The sequence below is a fragment of the Apiospora marii genome, assembly GCF_038362585.1.
Source record: "Apiospora marii strain CBS 49790 chromosome Unknown utg000003l_segment0_segment0, whole genome shotgun sequence".
Lineage (NCBI taxonomy): Eukaryota > Fungi > Ascomycota > Sordariomycetes > Amphisphaeriales > Apiosporaceae > Apiospora > Apiospora marii.
This window is the reverse complement of record NW_027117374.1, coordinates 4692438-4708943: the sequence shown is the minus strand read 5'-3', so window position 1 is coordinate 4708943 and position 16506 is coordinate 4692438. Positions and strand designations below refer to the sequence as shown.

Here is a 16506-nt window from a genome sequence, read left to right as displayed (position 1 = left end):
ACTGTTCTGGAAAGAGTCAGGGCAGCTTGGATGTCGGATTGATTGGGTGGGCATAGAGCAAATTTCCCCCAGTTTATGCAAGCCAGCTCATATGCAGTATGCGTTGAGGCCCCAAAGGTGAGGCAACCTGTCAGTGCAAGTCGATGCAGCCAATTGAGCGGTTTGATTGGAGCGCAATGGCAAGCTGCGACCATTTGCAGAGGTCGTTAGGGGATTCCGGGATTCAATTTAGGTTTGCGACAGTCCAATTCGTGGTTGCACTGCAAAGTGCAGGTGCCATTTCTTAAGTGCTTTTCTATGCAAGCCGGTGCAATCACATGACCCCGCGTCTCGCAGCCATCAGAGGACCCCGAAAACTGAGGCTTTCTGGAATCGGCCCTAGTAACAACGCTCATTCACCATTCAATCGTCGCAACCTCAATTCATTGGACGGCTCCGCGCACTATGCCATCCGGATCTCTCTAGATCTCTGGGGAGAGCCGTTGCGACCCAATATCTGCCGCAGCATTGGGCAGGATGGCACCTTGATACATAACGGGCCAGCTTACTCGATACTTGCCACTCGCGCAACTGCTATCACGACACGTCAACCCTCAAGTAGCACTTTACGCGTCGTGCCTGCACAGCAAGTAAACAACAAAAGCAAAGATCACCGGAGGAAGCTTTCGCCATCACTTTGAAACGCCAGCAAAGCAGTATCGACCCAATGCCTCCTAGCCACTTTCTCCAGCAATCCAAAACCAAAATGCAGGCTTGGGTCACAAATGCTGGGCAAAATGCCCCGGCTGCCCCTGCCGGACCTCATGTACATGACCATCAAGGCGGCAGCCCACACAAACGGCTCCTTTATCAGAGTCAGAGCCAACCAGCTCCCATCACAACAGCGCACAACAACTCACCTCCTCAGCAACCTCATTCGCAGTCGCGTATGCCCATAATCAATGCCAACGCCAACCGCGCTCCGTCGGCCTTGGGTGCACGCGTATCTAGCACACGCCCGGTGGCTAACCACACAGGACACAGCAGAGATGGCTCCGTTGGTTCGCAACGAAACAAGGACTTGCCCTCGGAGCCCTTGAGGCAATCCCAGAGAGGCAAGCCGTTTTGGGACGGCTCTACGGTGGATGGTTCCGTCTTCAGCGATTCTGCTAGTAACAATGAATCCAGAATTAGCAATCGGCACCGTGGGCCAGTGGTAGAGTTGGGCCCCCAGCAGGCGGCTGCACCACGTCAACACCAAGTCAAGAGAGAAAGTGGCGAGCTGAGGAGGCCACCATTCACCATCAATTCACAAGGCTTCATCGATGTTGTCAACGATACTCAGGGTCCAGGGTTACAGAGGAGCTCTTCCACGCCCGATGCCCGAGCTCGAAGCCAACCAAAGGGGTTGCCTCGAGATGATGACTCCCTCGTGGATGACATACATTACCAAACAGCCCCAGATAGATCACCACCAAACCCATCCCTGAACCACCACAGAGCGCGGCTTCCTTTGCGAGGCGCGCAACCGCTCGAGTACGCTAGCCGCACACCGTTTTCGAAGGGAAACAACCCAATGTCATCGCCACCACGCGAGGTTTATCAGACCCCAGCTACGGGCTTAGAAGATGACGAAATGGAGGACGATACTGAGCTTTTGAGGGAGGATGAAGACCTCGGACCGCATCGCTCAACTGTTTTCGTGGACGTTGAGACCCCTATTGTCAGCCATCGTGCAGAATCGGCAGGGGAAGAAACAGATCGAGAGACCACGCCGAAGCCATCTTCTAAGAGATCACCCCAGGTTAATCGCCAACTCTTTAACAAGGCAAGCAAAAGTAGTAGCCGAGGTCGCAATAGCCTCCACGAAAGCGCAATGCCTCGTGCTGCACCTGAGAGACACCAATCAAGTTCCAAAAAGCGGCACTTTGAGCCTGATTATGACGATGGGGCGCTGGCTGCAATGCAGTACGATGATCTGAAGAACGAGGATTTCGACCATGATCCAGCGCAAGCGGAGTCACGGTCAATATTGTTGCCACGACAAGGCACGCTGCCCGATAAACTGCAGCATTATCTAAATAAAGATCAAGAAGCACAGGCTACGTTTTTCACGTCGATGCCGGTCGGGGACTGGGATGACGCTGGCGATTGGTTTCTGGAGAAGTTTGGGGGAGTTATGAACCGCCTCAAAGAAGCACGCCAAGCGAAGAGGCAGATGATGGAAGATTTCGAGAATGAAGTCGCCGAGCGCGAAGACGCAGTCAGGAACAAGATGGACGGTATCGACAGAACTCTTGTGGATCTGAAGAGCGAAGGCGCCAAGCTGATGAGCCGGACGGACTTTGAATGAAACGGCACCGATACCACACATGATTACGTTATACTCGCTTGGGCTCGTAGGCGCTTTTTATGGCTACAATGCATGGCCTGGAGTTATGGTGTCTGCTTGTTCGTACATAAGCTGCTATGTACACGGAAGATGGGCCAGCTACAAGTGCTACGAAGGATGTCATGAACTTTTTAGCGATTAGATTATGAATGTTTCCTTCACTCTCCTGTCTTTAGAGACCACTAATCGCAGGTGACATGCGAGTTTGTCCGCGAATACGCCCTGTCTCAACTTGGAGGAGTACAGCTCATAGGCCGGGTAGTACGCATCTACGAACTTGACGACCTGGTCGCGGGTCATGCCGCTCCCCTTTTCCCGGATCAGGTTGACTTCCTGTTCGATACGCCAGTCATAGACCCACTCCAAGTCCTCGGCGTCGATGTGGATGAAGGCGTCGAACATGGCCGTCATGGCCTCGTAGGCCTCCAGGCGCCAGTTGATGAACTCGAGGTGCTGCAGGTCGTGCTGCTGCAGCGTGCGGCTCGGGGCCATCCACCGGGCAGTGATCTCCATGGGGCTTAGCGGCCGAAAGCCGACGCACCAGCCCTCGAGGAGGACGACGTCGATCTTGGGCTGCCCGCGCCCGTTGACCGTCGCCCAGTGCGCCTCGGGCACCCGGTCGCCCTCGCCGGCGTGGGCCGACTTGTCGTATTGGGGCACACTGACCGGTCGGCCGTGGATTACGGCGTCAAGGAAGGCGGATGCTAGCTTCATGTCATGGGTTCCTGTTCAGATGACGTAGAGGGGGTTAGTCCCCACTTGGAAGTGAAATTTCATCAAATCCACGAAGGTAATGGGACAATTTCTGTTTGGGCTTGGGCACTCTGTGAGGCATCGAATCCAATATAAACTCGGGTTCGAATTGCATGGCCTCATCAATAGGGGTACTGTTATGGGCAAGGGCTTATATGGGAATGGGAAGTGAAGGGAAAAGGGGCAATTCTATTACCAGGTTCGCCTCGACATGCAATCAGTTTGTTGTCAGGCTGAGCTGCGGCCAGCGCCTTCTGGTCCTGATTCGTCAGGTAGAAGTCGTCTATACTGACGACGAGCGTCTCGAGGCCATGCTCGGACTGCAGGAGCTTGGCGAGCGCGCCGACGAGTGTCGTCTTCCCTACGCCTTGTACACCGTTCAGGCCGATGACAAAGGGTCGCTGCTGGCGTTCTTCGTCTGGCCCCAGATGTTGATTCAGATTCAGCTGCCGGATTCTCTGTTGCTCTTTGATGCGCCCCAGGATGAAGGGGATGCAGACGGGCGACTTGTCGTCGACAATCTCGAGTCCAGAGGCCATGGAATCGTTCTCCGTATGGTCGGGATATGCCGAATGGCATGTGCTTATTTTGTTTGTGTGTGTGTGGGAGAGAGATGCAGTCAAATCAGGGGTGGGAGTACCATAGACAGATCGCGTAAAAAATGGTGTTGATCCCGTGCTGGTCCTTGGGAATGAGGCTCACACACAACGGCCACAGCCATTGTGGCCGACTCGTCCTTCATGATGCCCGGCTATGTAATTGTGGGGGGACTGCGGGGGTGGAGGACCAGCAATGACATACCTGCTACAGCTTACCTGGAGTTTGCTGCAGAATTGCACAGCGGGTCAGTCAGGTACGGGTTTGCGCATTCAAAAGTACCGACTTTCTTGTATGGACGACCAAAGTCGTATCTTCAAATTCTGAAGCTGATATCTCCCTCCCCTCTGCAGTGACAGGAATGTCAGCTCAAAACGCATGTGATGCATAGGCTAACAGATGAAAAAGCGGACGGACCAACACTGACAGCTGGCACTGATGTGGGACGACGTAATTGCCAACCATGTCAGAGCGAGGCACATGGTCATCCTCACCACCTAAAGGGTCACGGTGAGAGTACCGCCAGCGGCTTTTCTGTGGTAAGGATGTAGCCAGTCAGTCGACCTTTTAGCCTCTTGCATGTGAAGAATGGGAGAGTCGAGACCAGCCAAGACGAATGGGGCATAGTGCTCCCCTCGGCATTAGCAGCTCTTACCCCAGGCTCAAGTGCCCGCCAAATAAAGACGATTAGCGATTAGCCTCGGCTCCCGAGGGTCACAGACGGGTCCAATTCGCAGTTGCCAGTGCGATGCGGCAAGCTACCCCGGGTATATCTCAGATTGATTGACCAGAGCTGACGGCAACTGATGATACATAGTCTCCTCCCCAACCTTCTTTCGTCATTCCATTTCCCGTTCACCTTAATTCCAACCAGTGACAACTCTTTTCTTCTCTTTCTCTTTCCAACCCCTTGATACCCTATTTGTGAAGCAGCCGACAGAGTCAACAAACCTAACCAGCTGGCTCTCATTTCTGTTGTCGCTGCTCTTCCTTTTCCGATCCAAATACACACAAACACTATGGCGGGCCAACTGCGCTACGACGACCAGGTCGTCGTCGTCACCGGTGCAGGCGGAGGTCTGGGTAAGGCATATGCTCTCTTCTTTGGCTCAAGAGGAGCCAAGGTCGTGGTCAACGATCTCGGCGGCTCTTTCAAGGGAGAGGGCAACTCCTCCAAGGTAAGCAACCGAACACCACCACCCAACAGCACTCTTACCATTCCCTCCGCTTGGCCAAAGGGAACAGGCTAGCTAACCCGTCTTGCGTTTGCGATAGGCTGCCGATGTCGTCGTCGACGAGATCAAGAAAGCCGGCGGCCAGGCCGTCGCGAACTACGACAGCGTCGAGAACGGCGAGAAGATCATCGAAACCGCCATCAAGAACTTCGGTCGCATCGACGTCCTCCTCAACAACGCCGGCATCCTCCGCGATGTCAGCTTCAAGAACATGTCCGACCAGGATTGGGATCTGATTATGAAGGTGCACGTCAAGGGCGCCTACAAGTGCGCCCGGGCCGCGTGGCCCTATTTCCGCAAGCAGAAGTACGGTCGCGTCATCAACACGGCCTCGGCTGCGGGTCTGTTCGGTAGCTTCGGCCAGTGCAACTACTCGGCTGCCAAGCTGGCCCAGGTCGGCTTCACCGAGACGCTGGCCAAGGAGGGCGCCAAGTACAACATCATTTGCAATGTCATTGCGCCTATTGCCGCCAGTCGCATGACCGAAACCGTCATGCCCCCGGATGTGCTCGAGAACCTGAAGCCCGACTGGGTCGTGCCGCTCGTTGCTGTTTTGGTGCACAAGAACAACACCGACGAGAACGGCAGCATCTTTGAAGTCGGCGGCGGTCACATTGCCAAGTTCCGCTGGGAGCGGTCCAGCGGTCTTCTGCTCAAGGCCGACGACAGCTACACCCCGGGAGCTGTCCTGAAGCAGTGGAACAAGGTCACAGACTTCTCGGACCCTCAGTACCCATCTGGACCCAACGACTTCATGTCGCTTCTTGAAGACTCGATGAAGATGGGGCCCAGCGACAAGGGCGAGCCCCTTGATTTCAAGGGCCGTGTGGCTCTGGTAACGGGTGGCGGTGCCGGCATCGGCCGAGCCTACAGTTTGGCTTTGGCCAGGGCCGGCGCGTCCGTGGTTGTCAACGATCTGATGGACCCCGACACTGTTGTAGGAGAGATCAAGAAGATGGGCGGCAAGGCTGCCGGCGTCAAGGCCTCGGCCGAGGAAGGCGAAAAGGTCGTCAAGGGCGCCATGGACGCCTTTGGCCGCATCGACATCATCATCAACAATGCAGGCATTCTGCGAGACAAGGCTTTCACCAACATGGACGACAGCCTCTGGGACCCCGTCATGAACGTGCATCTGCGCGGCACCTACAAGGTCACCAAGGCGGCCTGGCCCATTATGCTCAAGCAGAAGTACGGTCGCATTGTGAACACCACCTCCACCAGTGGCATTTACGGAAACTTTGGGCAGGCCAACTATGCTGCAGCTGTAAGTTAATCCTATACATGGTCAATATGCCAAGACACTGACAATATCCTAGAAATGCGGTATTCTGGGCTTCTCGCGAGCCCTCGCTCTGGAGGGCTACAAGTACAACATCTACACCAACACAATCGCCCCCAACGCCGGCACTGCGATGACTGCCACCATTCTGCCTGAGGAGCTCGTTCAGGCATTCAAGCCCGACTACATAGCTCCTCTTGTCTTGGCACTCTGCAGTGACAAGGTGCCAAAGAACCCTACCGGTGGGCTGTACGAAGTTGGTAGTGGTTGGTGTGGTCAGACCCGATGGCAGCGATCGGGCGGCGCCGCCTTCCCCGTCGATGTGCCTCTCACGCCCGAAGCTGTGCTCCAGCAGTGGAACAAGATCATCACCTTCGACGAGCGGGCAGACCACCCCGATAAGCCAGCAGACGCCATAGGCAAGATTATGGCGAATATGGAGAACAGGAGCGGGGCTGCTAAGGTATGAGGACACTATTTCGTCTGCGCTCGAGTTGTATACTACATACATACCTGCTAGTACTAGTTATGAAGAAATGTTGACGATTCCTTTTGCGTTATATAGAAGCAAAAGAAAGCCGGTCCAGCTCCCTTGCCCGAGAGCGAAGGCAAGAAGTACCTTGAAGCCATCGCCGCAGCCCAGAACGCCAAGTCGCCCGAGACCGAGTTCAGCTACGCGGAACGTGATTGTATGCTGTACAACCTGGGCATTGGTGCCAAGCGGACCGAGATCCCCTACGTCTTCGAGGGCCATGAGGACTTCCAGGTGTTGCCCACGTACGGCGTCATCCCGGCGTTTGACGTGAATACGCCCTACTCGATGGACCAGGTGGTGCCCAACTTCAACCCCATGATGCTGTTGCACGGCGAGCAGTACCTCGAGATCAAGAAGTACCCGATCCCGACGGCGGCGCGGACCAAGAGCTACGCCAAGCTCATCGAGGTCGTGGACAAGGGCTCGGCCGCCATCCTCAAGGGCGGCGTCCTGACCAAGAACGCCGAGACGGGCGAGGACCTCTTCTACAACGAGTCCACCGTCTTCCTGCGCGGCTGCGGCGGCTTCGGCGGCCAGCGCAAGCCCCAGGACCGCGGCGCCTCCACGGCCGCCAACGCCCCGCCCAAGCGCATGCCCGACGTCGTGGTCGAGTCGACGACGACGGAGGAGCAGGCGGCCGTCTACCGGCTGAGCGGTGACTACAAGTAAGTGATGTCCATTTCCCATCCTCTTTGAAGCCAATAATGGAAGAAAATTAACGGTTGAATCACAAACAGCCCGCTGCACGTCGACCCCAACTTCGCCAAGATGGGCGGCTTCAAGCGCCCCATCCTGCATGGCCTCTGCTTCATGGGCATCGCCGGCAAGGCCGTCTACGAGAAGTTCGGCCCCTTCAAGAACATCAAGGTCCGCTTCGCCGGCACCGTCCTGCCCGGCGAGACCCTCGTCACCGAGATGTGGAAGGACGGCAACAAGGTCATCTTCCAGGCCAAGGTCAAGGAGACGGGCAAAATGGCCATCTCGGGCGCCGCGGCCGAGCTGGTCGACGGGTCGTCGTACTCTTCTTCCAAGATCTAAGTCAGGATGGCAGGGGAAGGAAGGTTGAGCAGGGACAAAGCGACGTGTGTGTGATAGTGTATGATTATTTTAAATTGACAGCCAAAAAGTTCGGAGTCATTGCTCAGTTATTCGTTGCCTACATAAGTGACTGGCGGGACCTGGAAAGGATATGCGTTCGAGGTTCAGCTTCTTCCTATTGATGAAACACTAAACTGCTCTATCAAGTTTGGGGTATGACGATATCAATGCAATCAATCCGTGCCTCCTCCAATGCTCTGAAGTGTGCAAGTAGCGGCCTCCTTCTGTTCCCCCTTCTCCTCATGTAAATATTATATATGAACTAGAGGCTGCGTAAACCCCTATTGTCGTTTCGTTTTCCGCGCCCATGTAAGCGTCTCTCCTCTAAAAGTTGTGTAACCCATGTCCTGTTGTGCCAGTGTGCAATGTCCCTGATAGCCCGCCCCCTTGCCAGTTGATTCCCTATTTCCCTCCCTTAAACCTTCCCTCCTGATAGGTATATATATTGCGTGGTCAGTGATCTATGTATGTCAAAAAGTGAAAAACAAAACCTCATATGATGATGGCCCCTCAACCTCGCCAATGGCCGTTGGGTTGTACTCCTGAAACTCCATGCATGCTTGTGTCTCTCCTTCTCACTCCTTGTTGTTACTGTAACAACTTCACTCTCCCGATTTCTTCTCTTGGCGTCCAGTCGGCCAAAGATGGTACAACCAATCCAACGTCACGAGCCCCTACACCACGAGGAACGTCTCCACGAAGAAATCAAAGACATCGTTCACGCTCGGCAGGCGGCCAGTGGTCAGCACCTTTTGCATCGTCTTGCCGGCGCTGCCGCTAGCGACGCCCGTATCGAGATACGCCCGCTCCGCTGCGGAGAGGTCGCGGTTCTCGTCTCGCCACTTGCGCTCTGTGTCCTCTCGGGCCTGCTGCAGGATGGCCTCCTGGTCTTCCGCCTCCCAGAGGTTGCACTTGCGGCACTCGAGACACTTTCGGCCGTCTCCCTCGGGCCGGAAATGCTGGCAAAAGTGGCTGTAGCCCTGAGTCGACGCGCCAATGTCGGCACGGCAGACGTAGCACATCTTGTAGCCACAGGGGCAGGTCAGTTTGTTGCAGCCGGCCGACTTGACAAAGGACGTATAGCACCGTGGGCACACACGCTTGACGGCCAACGACATGGCCTGTTCCACCGCCGTCCGCAGAGCCACCAGCTCCGACTCGTGGCAGACGTGGATGTCGGCCCAGCCCTTGGTGCACGACATGCACGAGGCCTTCCCACATTCCGGGTTGCGGCATACAAACTTGAGCCCGTGGCGGCGCCGCTGATGCCGAGTAATGGCAGCGCGGAAATGCGAGACTGCGTAGTTTCTAGCCACGCCAACGCTGGAGAGGAAGAACACCGCTACTGTCATTAGGGCAATGAGCGGGACCGACACAGGGAAGACGCAGAGTGTGATGACTACGAGGAAGATCAGGTTGGGCAGGTTGTTTACGCGAAGTCTCATTCGCTTTCGTGCAGACTGCGGCAGGTATAAGTCATCAACTTCAGCATAGTTGCAGAACGGACACCTGATGAGCGGCAGGTTGCTCGAAAGAAGGTCGTGATCTGCGAGCCGCTGGTCAAGCTTGCGCAGCACCTCGGCCCCGTTGCGCTCTTGCAACATAGCACGGTGGATGTGCTCTGCCGAGATACAGCCCTTGCACTCCTGAGATGCCACTGCAGGACAATGTAGAGTACCGGTGTCTTTGTTGATGCTCCTATGCCAACCCTGCCCAAAGATGGCTTCGGTAATGGAGTGCTGGACGCAGCGGAAGCAGATCATGTGACCCTCGCTCGTGTTGCATGTCGTGAACTCCTCGAACGTAGCTTCTGTGAAGCAACAGCAACATTCATAAGTGGCTTCGGCAGCCTCGGCTTCCTGGGTGTGTAGAGCCATCGCGAGAGTGCGGTCACTCTCTTCTCTAGTAGTGGCTTCACGTTGCTTCAGTGGCACGATGAGCTCGTTGAATAACTCCTTGTCCAGCTCGGCGTTGCCCGTTGCCTTGATCGTCGGTATTATGTATCCTTGGCCTGAAGACTTCCACACAACCAAGGGGTGGTGCTCTGCTTCGCCCGTGGTTACCGGTTTCCGGCGGAACAGCATAGACGATATAGTGAATTTCCACGACTTGGACGACAAGTTCACCAGCGTCGGCCGGGCGTCCAGGTAGGAATAGTTTGATTCGGAGAGCACGGCGTCAATTGCCGATTTCGACAGGCCTTTGAACTCCTGCCAGGCCAGTGTTCTGACGGCGTTTCGGTAATCCGATCCCCTGAAAGCCTCGTTGGGTGGTACAGGAGGCTCGTCTACTGGAGCCTCGCCCTCTTTCTGGCCACCTCGTAGCCGTCGGCGTCCTTTTACCCAGGCAGCAGGGTTCTTGAGCATAGCATCCGCAATGACCTCCAGTCTTGACTCTTCCGAGAAGCTCGCCAGCATCTCGCGGAAGACCTCTACCTGGACATCAGGAAAGATGGTGGCCAGGATCTCGAGGCATGTATTCAGATCCAGCAGCTCCTTGGGCAGCGGCGGCGGGGATTCGAGCTGGGACTCGTCGTAGAGGTAATCGGCCAGGGAGGGATCGGGGCTTCGAGAGCGGACCGGGGTGGCCTCGGGTGATCCCCTCGAAGACTTGGACTTGTGCGAGCTGCTGCGGCTCCCCGACGAGGGGTTCAGGAAGGTGGGCAGGAACATGATGGTCGATGCTCGGCGAAACATGTGGTCATGACCCTTCGCTGGGCGTGGGAGGGTTGTTGCCGTCTATATTTGTCGTATGATTGCTCGTAAGCCGGGAGGTGAAAGTAGCAGCTAGCACCAGAGGCATCGTCTGTCCCAGAGTTTGGTTGCTTATCGCATCGTGCGCCCGCCGTCGCAAAAATGGTTACCTAAGAAGTAGGTTGGCAGGCAAACAACGGCCGGGTGAGGTCTCGTGGGCTCTGTGGGTGGAGCTTTGGTCTCGGGGAAAGGCTACCGAAGGATGGTGAGGTCAAGCAAGACAGGTTCCAAAGCGGTGCCCTTATTAAGTGCTTGATTGGAAGGTTCGCAAGATTGTGGACAGCTGCGGCAGGCTTGGAGCTTGCTGGCCAAGGGTTCATTCAGCACACGGAGCTTGCCTGGTACCTGCAAGTCTAGGGAAACTTTCTGCTCGGGCAAAGACGTCGATGCTTGAGGTGGCTACCGCAGAGCAGGACCATCCGGCATGATGGTTCAATTCATTTAAATAGGGGACGCGGAAGGGTGGCCGCGGGTCGCGTGTTTGGGCAATAAAGGTGTAGGCAGGTATCCAGGGTCTCTTTTTTGCTGGGGCCCCTCCTTGTAAGGCACTAAGGGGATCGGTAATGTTAAGCGCATGGAGATGGAGTGTGCCATCGGTTGGTTACATCCAGCCAGCCAGCGCTGCGCTTTATTTACAAATGCAGGGGAAGCGGTGTTGGTGCCCCGCCTTGCCCCTCGGTCGGCCCAAAGAGCGACATATACGACCACAACAGGAACGGTTTCTGATTTGACCAAGAATTTTCTACTGCAGACTTCAGGATTGTATTGTTGGTTTTCGGGCGTATGTAGGGTGCATCGGCAATACCAGAGCCGAAAGGTTCAAAGCAGGACGGGCCGGAACTTGCTGGCAAGGTTGTTGTTCCTACAGCAACTCGCCCTGGATTAGGTGCATCGCAGGCGGTAGTATAAGACTAGATCTCCTAATGCGAAGTCAATTTCATGCTGAGCGACTCTTTTCAATGGCATGGCAACTCTATCGCACTCCAATCGCCTCTTCCCGAATAGCTTCCCCTCTCATCATTCTCTCCCGTATGGATACAAGCGCATCCGCCAACCTCTGCACGCCTTCCCGCAGCTCCTCCTCCTCGTGCCAAGCCCAACACAGCCGGAAACACCTCGCGATGCCCCCGGGCCCTTCCGCCCTGGCGATGCTGCCCTGGTCCCCCGCCACGACAAAGAGGTGCCCAAAGGCAATGCGCAGCCCCTGCTCCCGCCAGGCCACGGACGCGACCGTCCGCGCGTGGGGGACGTCGTCTGGGAGCCGCAGGTAAACGAAGAAGCCGCCGGCGAGGGCCGTGCTACTACCTTCCCCTTCCGGCAGGCTGGACTCGACCTCGACGCCAAGCGGAATCAGCAGTTGGGCGATGCTCTCCATCAGCACGCGATACCGTCGCCTGTACGTCGGGATCAGGACCGTACGGATGTGCGTGTCCAGCTCGCCACTGCGAAGCATCTTATCCACAAAGGTAGAAGACAAATGCGCGGGTCCGCCGCCCGAGCTGGACGAGCCCCTAGTAAATATGTACTCTGTTAGCTCAAATGCGCTCGTGATGATTGAGGTAGTATTGGGTCGCGGTGAAGAAACTTACACCTCGCCTAGTTGGAAGGCCAAGGTCGGGGCACAATCCGCCCAGCCAACTCGTATCCCGGGCCCAATGATTTTTGAGAAGGATCCATTGCTGAGCGTGTTTCCCCAGTCCTCGTCGTAGCCGTCCATCCCGCGATCAATATCCACTAGCCTGGATGGAGGGGGCGGGGGAGCAGGTAAGGCCATGGTGGTGCCACCGCCGTCTCCTGTCGGTTCGTCGGCTGGCCAGCTGAGGTAGTCGTATACATCGTCGGCAATAATCAGCGCATCGAACTCCCGTGCCATGCGAACGAGCTCTCTGCGTGTCTTCTCTGCCATGGTCTTCCCGCTGGGGTTCGCAAAGGTCGGCACGACGTAGATGATGTATTTGAACACCTTGGGGTACGAAGGGCCCGTCTTTAGGACTGGCGCATCCGGGCGGCCACTCTCGGCGGCTATCCGGACCGCCTCTGTCTCGGTTTCGTGTAGGCGCTGGCGCAGAAACTCGAGATCCAGCCCCCCGTGTTCCGGGCCGCCCTCGGGTACGCCCCGCAGCTTCCCGCGGAACCCGTTGTCCTCCATGATCGGGCAGGCCAGAAAGTACGTGGGCTCGGCCAAGAAGATGGCACGCGTGTAGAGCGGGTCTGCGAACTTCTGCAGGATGTTGGCTAGATTCCCAGAGGCGCCGTTGCTGATGGCGATGCGGTTCTTGGTCGTAGGAGTACTGCTCATTGACTCGACGTAGAATCTGGTCAGCCATGCCGCCAGACTCTCGCGCAGTGCTGTGTGTCCAATGCGTGGGCCGTAGAGCATCGCCGGGCCTGCTTCCGACTCGGAAGCGAGCACCTGTTGAGCGCCATGGAGAATGGCAGCTGAGGCGCAAAGCCGTGCAGATGGCCAGCCTGTCTGTAAGTTGATGGGCTTTGAGCTCATATCGTTGGCTACTGGAGTATTGAGCTATGTAAGCTCCGCGAGTAGTGAATATATAAAAGTAATCGGAAAGGCACAAACACTTCCCCGGATCTAGCTCCTCTTCTGGAAAGGTACCTGGCAACCCGTCTCTTGGAACTCGTGGTAGATAGTCAATTGGGTTTGCCCTCAACCGGGGGAAGCTCCGATGCCAAGGCCGATTGTTATCGGACGCTAGGCGCCCGTTCTGGAGATACTGCATAAATGTATGTTTTGCTTCCATCGGCCATGCCAGATTAATTCATTCATCGCATCGGAAACTAATTGCATGACAAAGATAGACCTGACAATATTGCATCTATGTAGTAGTTCAAATCTGCTGTGCTTACTCTCCTGGAGTACAAGTGCAGTCACTTCAGTTGTTGTATATGAAAAGCGTTCTACCAACGCCTGGCACACCATCTATCATCCTAGAGCATTCCTTCAATGTTGTCGCTGTGCACCTATGCCTATGTGACTGGGCACTAATACACCTGGGATGCAAAAGGTGTGGGATGTGGATAGTTCAGCTTCGGTGTAAAGAAGTGATAACTGTTTCAGCCAGTACTAAGAACAACAAAGGATATTCTGGCACGACTAACGAGTCATGACCATTAGATCAACAAAAAATGAGCCTATGTGCTCTCTGTAGTAAGCACGTGAGTTGGGTGGATACAGAAAGCGCAATACATGAAGCCGGTTCTACAAATACCATACTACTACAGATTGAAAAAGAAAAAAAATTAGGGCCTGGCCGGGATTCGAACCCGGGGCCTGTCACAGTTTCTCTAAGAGAACAGGGTTATTATCCCGAAGCGACAATCATACCTCTAGACCACCAGGCCGTCTTCCTTGTTGAAGCAAATCGGCGATATTCGTCATTATGTCGAAAAGTCGGTGAGGGAATATGGATAAGTAAGCTTATGGGTATGAGTGGGTCCTGGCTGGACCCGCGCTTAGCCGATTGGACCAACTGGTTTTAAGCGTAGGTAGGTGGGGCCCAACACACCCCTGGTGTCCTGGCTTGCAGACTTCAACCTACTATCTAGGAGCTAGATACCAGCAGTTCACAAAGTAGACCTAGATACACAAGTTCCATGCCCAGAAGCACGGTCCTGTATGGCTGGGAGATGGTTAGTGTACGACTTACTGCTGGTGTAAGCTGGGCAGGAAGTGACAAAGAGATAGCTAGCAGTAACTACATGTATGGGCATCTAAACAAGCGAGGCCATAGAGTATTGCTTGAAAGACTTGTTTTATATATCACGCAGTCCGGACCATCTCATGGTAAAGAGAACCTTGGAGTCTAGCTTCAATACGCTAGACCAATGTCTCTGACATGTAGTTAGCCTCTGCAAAGTACTGGCTCTGTTGTTGCATAGTGAACTCCAATATTCAATGGCCTAGAATGCTGAGCTGTAATTGCTTGGCTAACTGTGATAGTATGTCTGAGATCCATCGTGCGATGCTGCCCAATATGAGATTCACTTATAACCAGGCATTATGACCAAAGTGCTGGCAACATTAGGTACCTAAACACATCCTTTTGAGAACATCCGAATGTTTCCATGATGGTCTAATTGGACCAATTAGGCAGCCTGATTCTAATCTGATTGCTAAGTGGATTCTCCTCCTGTGCATTATGTGTCATCTACATGAGATCTATTTGCGGCTGTTTGGATGCCTCTGGGGTGTGGAATCAATATCGTGGACAATAGATGTCTTTGTCACTGGCCTGGCTGGTCTATCAAGTGCTTCCTTTCTCGAGGGCAACACTGGGGTAATGGAAACTGGTGTTGAGTCCATTTGAGACAGCGGAGTAACCAGGATAAACAGTGGAATAAACTTTATGCAATCATTGGTCTTCCAGGGTGTGGCATTTGCCTCATGTCCCCTTTCCTTCCATTCTAATGCTGTCCATCTTTACAGCTCCTCAGTAGGAATCCAGCACTCTTTGAAAGTGTGCAATGAAATAGATACCTGGTTCACTTAGTTTGAATGATATTATAGCAGTGTCCATTCTCGCTGAAAGCAATAACCATAATTTCCGCATTTCAGTCCTGGTGCTCACTGCTGGTATCAGGTCAGAATTGCAAATTCATCACAAGGCACTAATAACGCAATAATAACATAATGAAGAGGTCGTGAAATAACAGTTACTTAAGTCAAGTACATTATCAAGGATCAATGCCTTAAGGAGCTTGCATTGCCCCGGGGAGCTGCTATTTATTTGATGCCACAGAGAGCTTGCATTCAATGCCTAGGGAACCTCCTAACGAAGGGCCTGGCAGTCACATAAGGTCCAGCCTCACCTTTCAAAATATAGAAAAGAAGAATCTTTCGCTGATGATGATTGACTTGCCCACTAGACCAAAGAGCCGAATTGCTCGTTGAAGCAGATCCCAAATTTCAAGCGTTATGTACGCAGTATGTGGCGGATAGGCAAGGGGAGTCCATGACATCCAGCTCAACTATGTACTGATTATGGCACCCAGATGCCTTACGAAGGGCGGGCTTTGACGTTGAAAACATATGTTGCAGCCAATGCCTTGGGAACCAAAGGGTAGCATTCATAGAAGCTGACATGACTTCATCATGCGCTTCGGAAGTCCCTCGATTAGGTCTGACGTCCAGCCGGCAGATGTCACTTGCCTTCATGTTCATTGGAACTCTGACTAAGCAGATGACGGGTGGCTGGCTCATGGAGGCACAATACTATGGAGATTTGGTTGGAATTTGGCAGCCATTGGGCATCGTACCTACCAATGGGTTCTCGGAGACCCCTATTTGTCCAACACATGCTTGGTATGTCTATCACATGGAGTGCTCTCATAATAAACTCAAGTGAACAGTAAACAATCTGGCGATAACTGGTCTTGATCCATAATGAAGTCTGCAGACACTGCAGCTGTGTTCCATGTAATCAGGCTCATCAATGACGCAGAACTGCATCTGCCAAAAGGAACACCAGGGGTCTTTTGATAATATGGGCATATCATGTATACCAACATACATAAACCTTTGGACTTACCACGTGTCAGTAGGCTTGCAATTTACAGAAATGGCTACCTAAAGCACAGCAAACAGCCCGCCCTCTTGGTGGGCACAATAAATGTTTGATGTGTAGAATGACCCACTTGCGAAGTTGGGAAGGCACGATGAGGAGGAAGGTACGAGAGAGGAGGAAGGCATACCGCGTTGATTGTGGGTTTTTATTTTGCGTCGCCCATAACAAAATCTCTTCCTCCCTCTTTCAATCCCACGCATTCTCTCCCTCCCTCTCTCTCTCCTCTCTACCTCTCCCCCCCCCCCCTCTCTCTCTCTCTCTCACACACACACACTCTCTCCATCTCTCTCTTTCTCTCTCTCC

The 16506-nt window shown here is 54.1% G+C and overlaps 5 protein-coding genes across 5 annotated transcripts; 2 read left to right on the top strand and 3 right to left on the bottom strand.

Moving 5' to 3' along the window:
• Nucleotides 1–706: 706 nt before the first annotated feature.
• Nucleotides 707–2332, top strand: PG985_005008 (uncharacterized protein; the record flags this gene model as incomplete). Its single annotated transcript, XM_066824777.1, has 1 exon — nt 707–2332. The coding sequence occupies one exon, from the start codon at nt 707–709 to the stop codon at nt 2330–2332; it is 1626 nt and encodes a 541-aa protein (XP_066687937.1).
• A 177-nt stretch (nt 2333–2509) lies between these two features.
• PG985_005007 (uncharacterized protein) lies at nt 2510–3663 on the bottom strand (the record flags this gene model as incomplete). The annotated part of the gene is made up of 2 exons (XM_066824776.1): nt 2510–3096; nt 3321–3663. 2 exons carry the CDS (start codon nt 3661–3663, stop codon nt 2510–2512), a joined length of 930 nt encoding a protein of 309 aa, XP_066687936.1.
• Nucleotides 3664–4740: 1077 nt separating this feature from the next.
• PG985_005006 (acetoacetyl-CoA reductase) lies at nt 4741–7808 on the top strand (the record flags this gene model as incomplete). The annotated part of the gene is made up of 5 exons (XM_066824775.1): nt 4741–4899; nt 4997–6220; nt 6273–6698; nt 6801–7435; nt 7508–7808. 5 exons carry the CDS (start codon nt 4741–4743, stop codon nt 7806–7808), a joined length of 2745 nt encoding a protein of 914 aa, XP_066687935.1.
• Nucleotides 7809–8542: 734 nt separating this feature from the next.
• On the bottom strand, nt 8543–10540 carry PG985_005005 (uncharacterized protein; the record flags this gene model as incomplete). The annotated part of the gene is made up of 1 exon (XM_066824774.1): nt 8543–10540. One exon carries the CDS (start codon nt 10538–10540, stop codon nt 8543–8545), a length of 1998 nt encoding a protein of 665 aa, XP_066687934.1.
• A 1054-nt stretch (nt 10541–11594) lies between these two features.
• Nucleotides 11595–13121, bottom strand: PG985_005004 (aminotransferase; the record flags this gene model as incomplete). The annotated part of the gene is made up of 2 exons (XM_066824773.1): nt 11595–12132; nt 12211–13121. 2 exons carry the CDS (start codon nt 13119–13121, stop codon nt 11595–11597), a joined length of 1449 nt encoding a protein of 482 aa, XP_066687933.1.
• Between the last annotated feature and the right edge of the window lie 3385 nt (nt 13122–16506).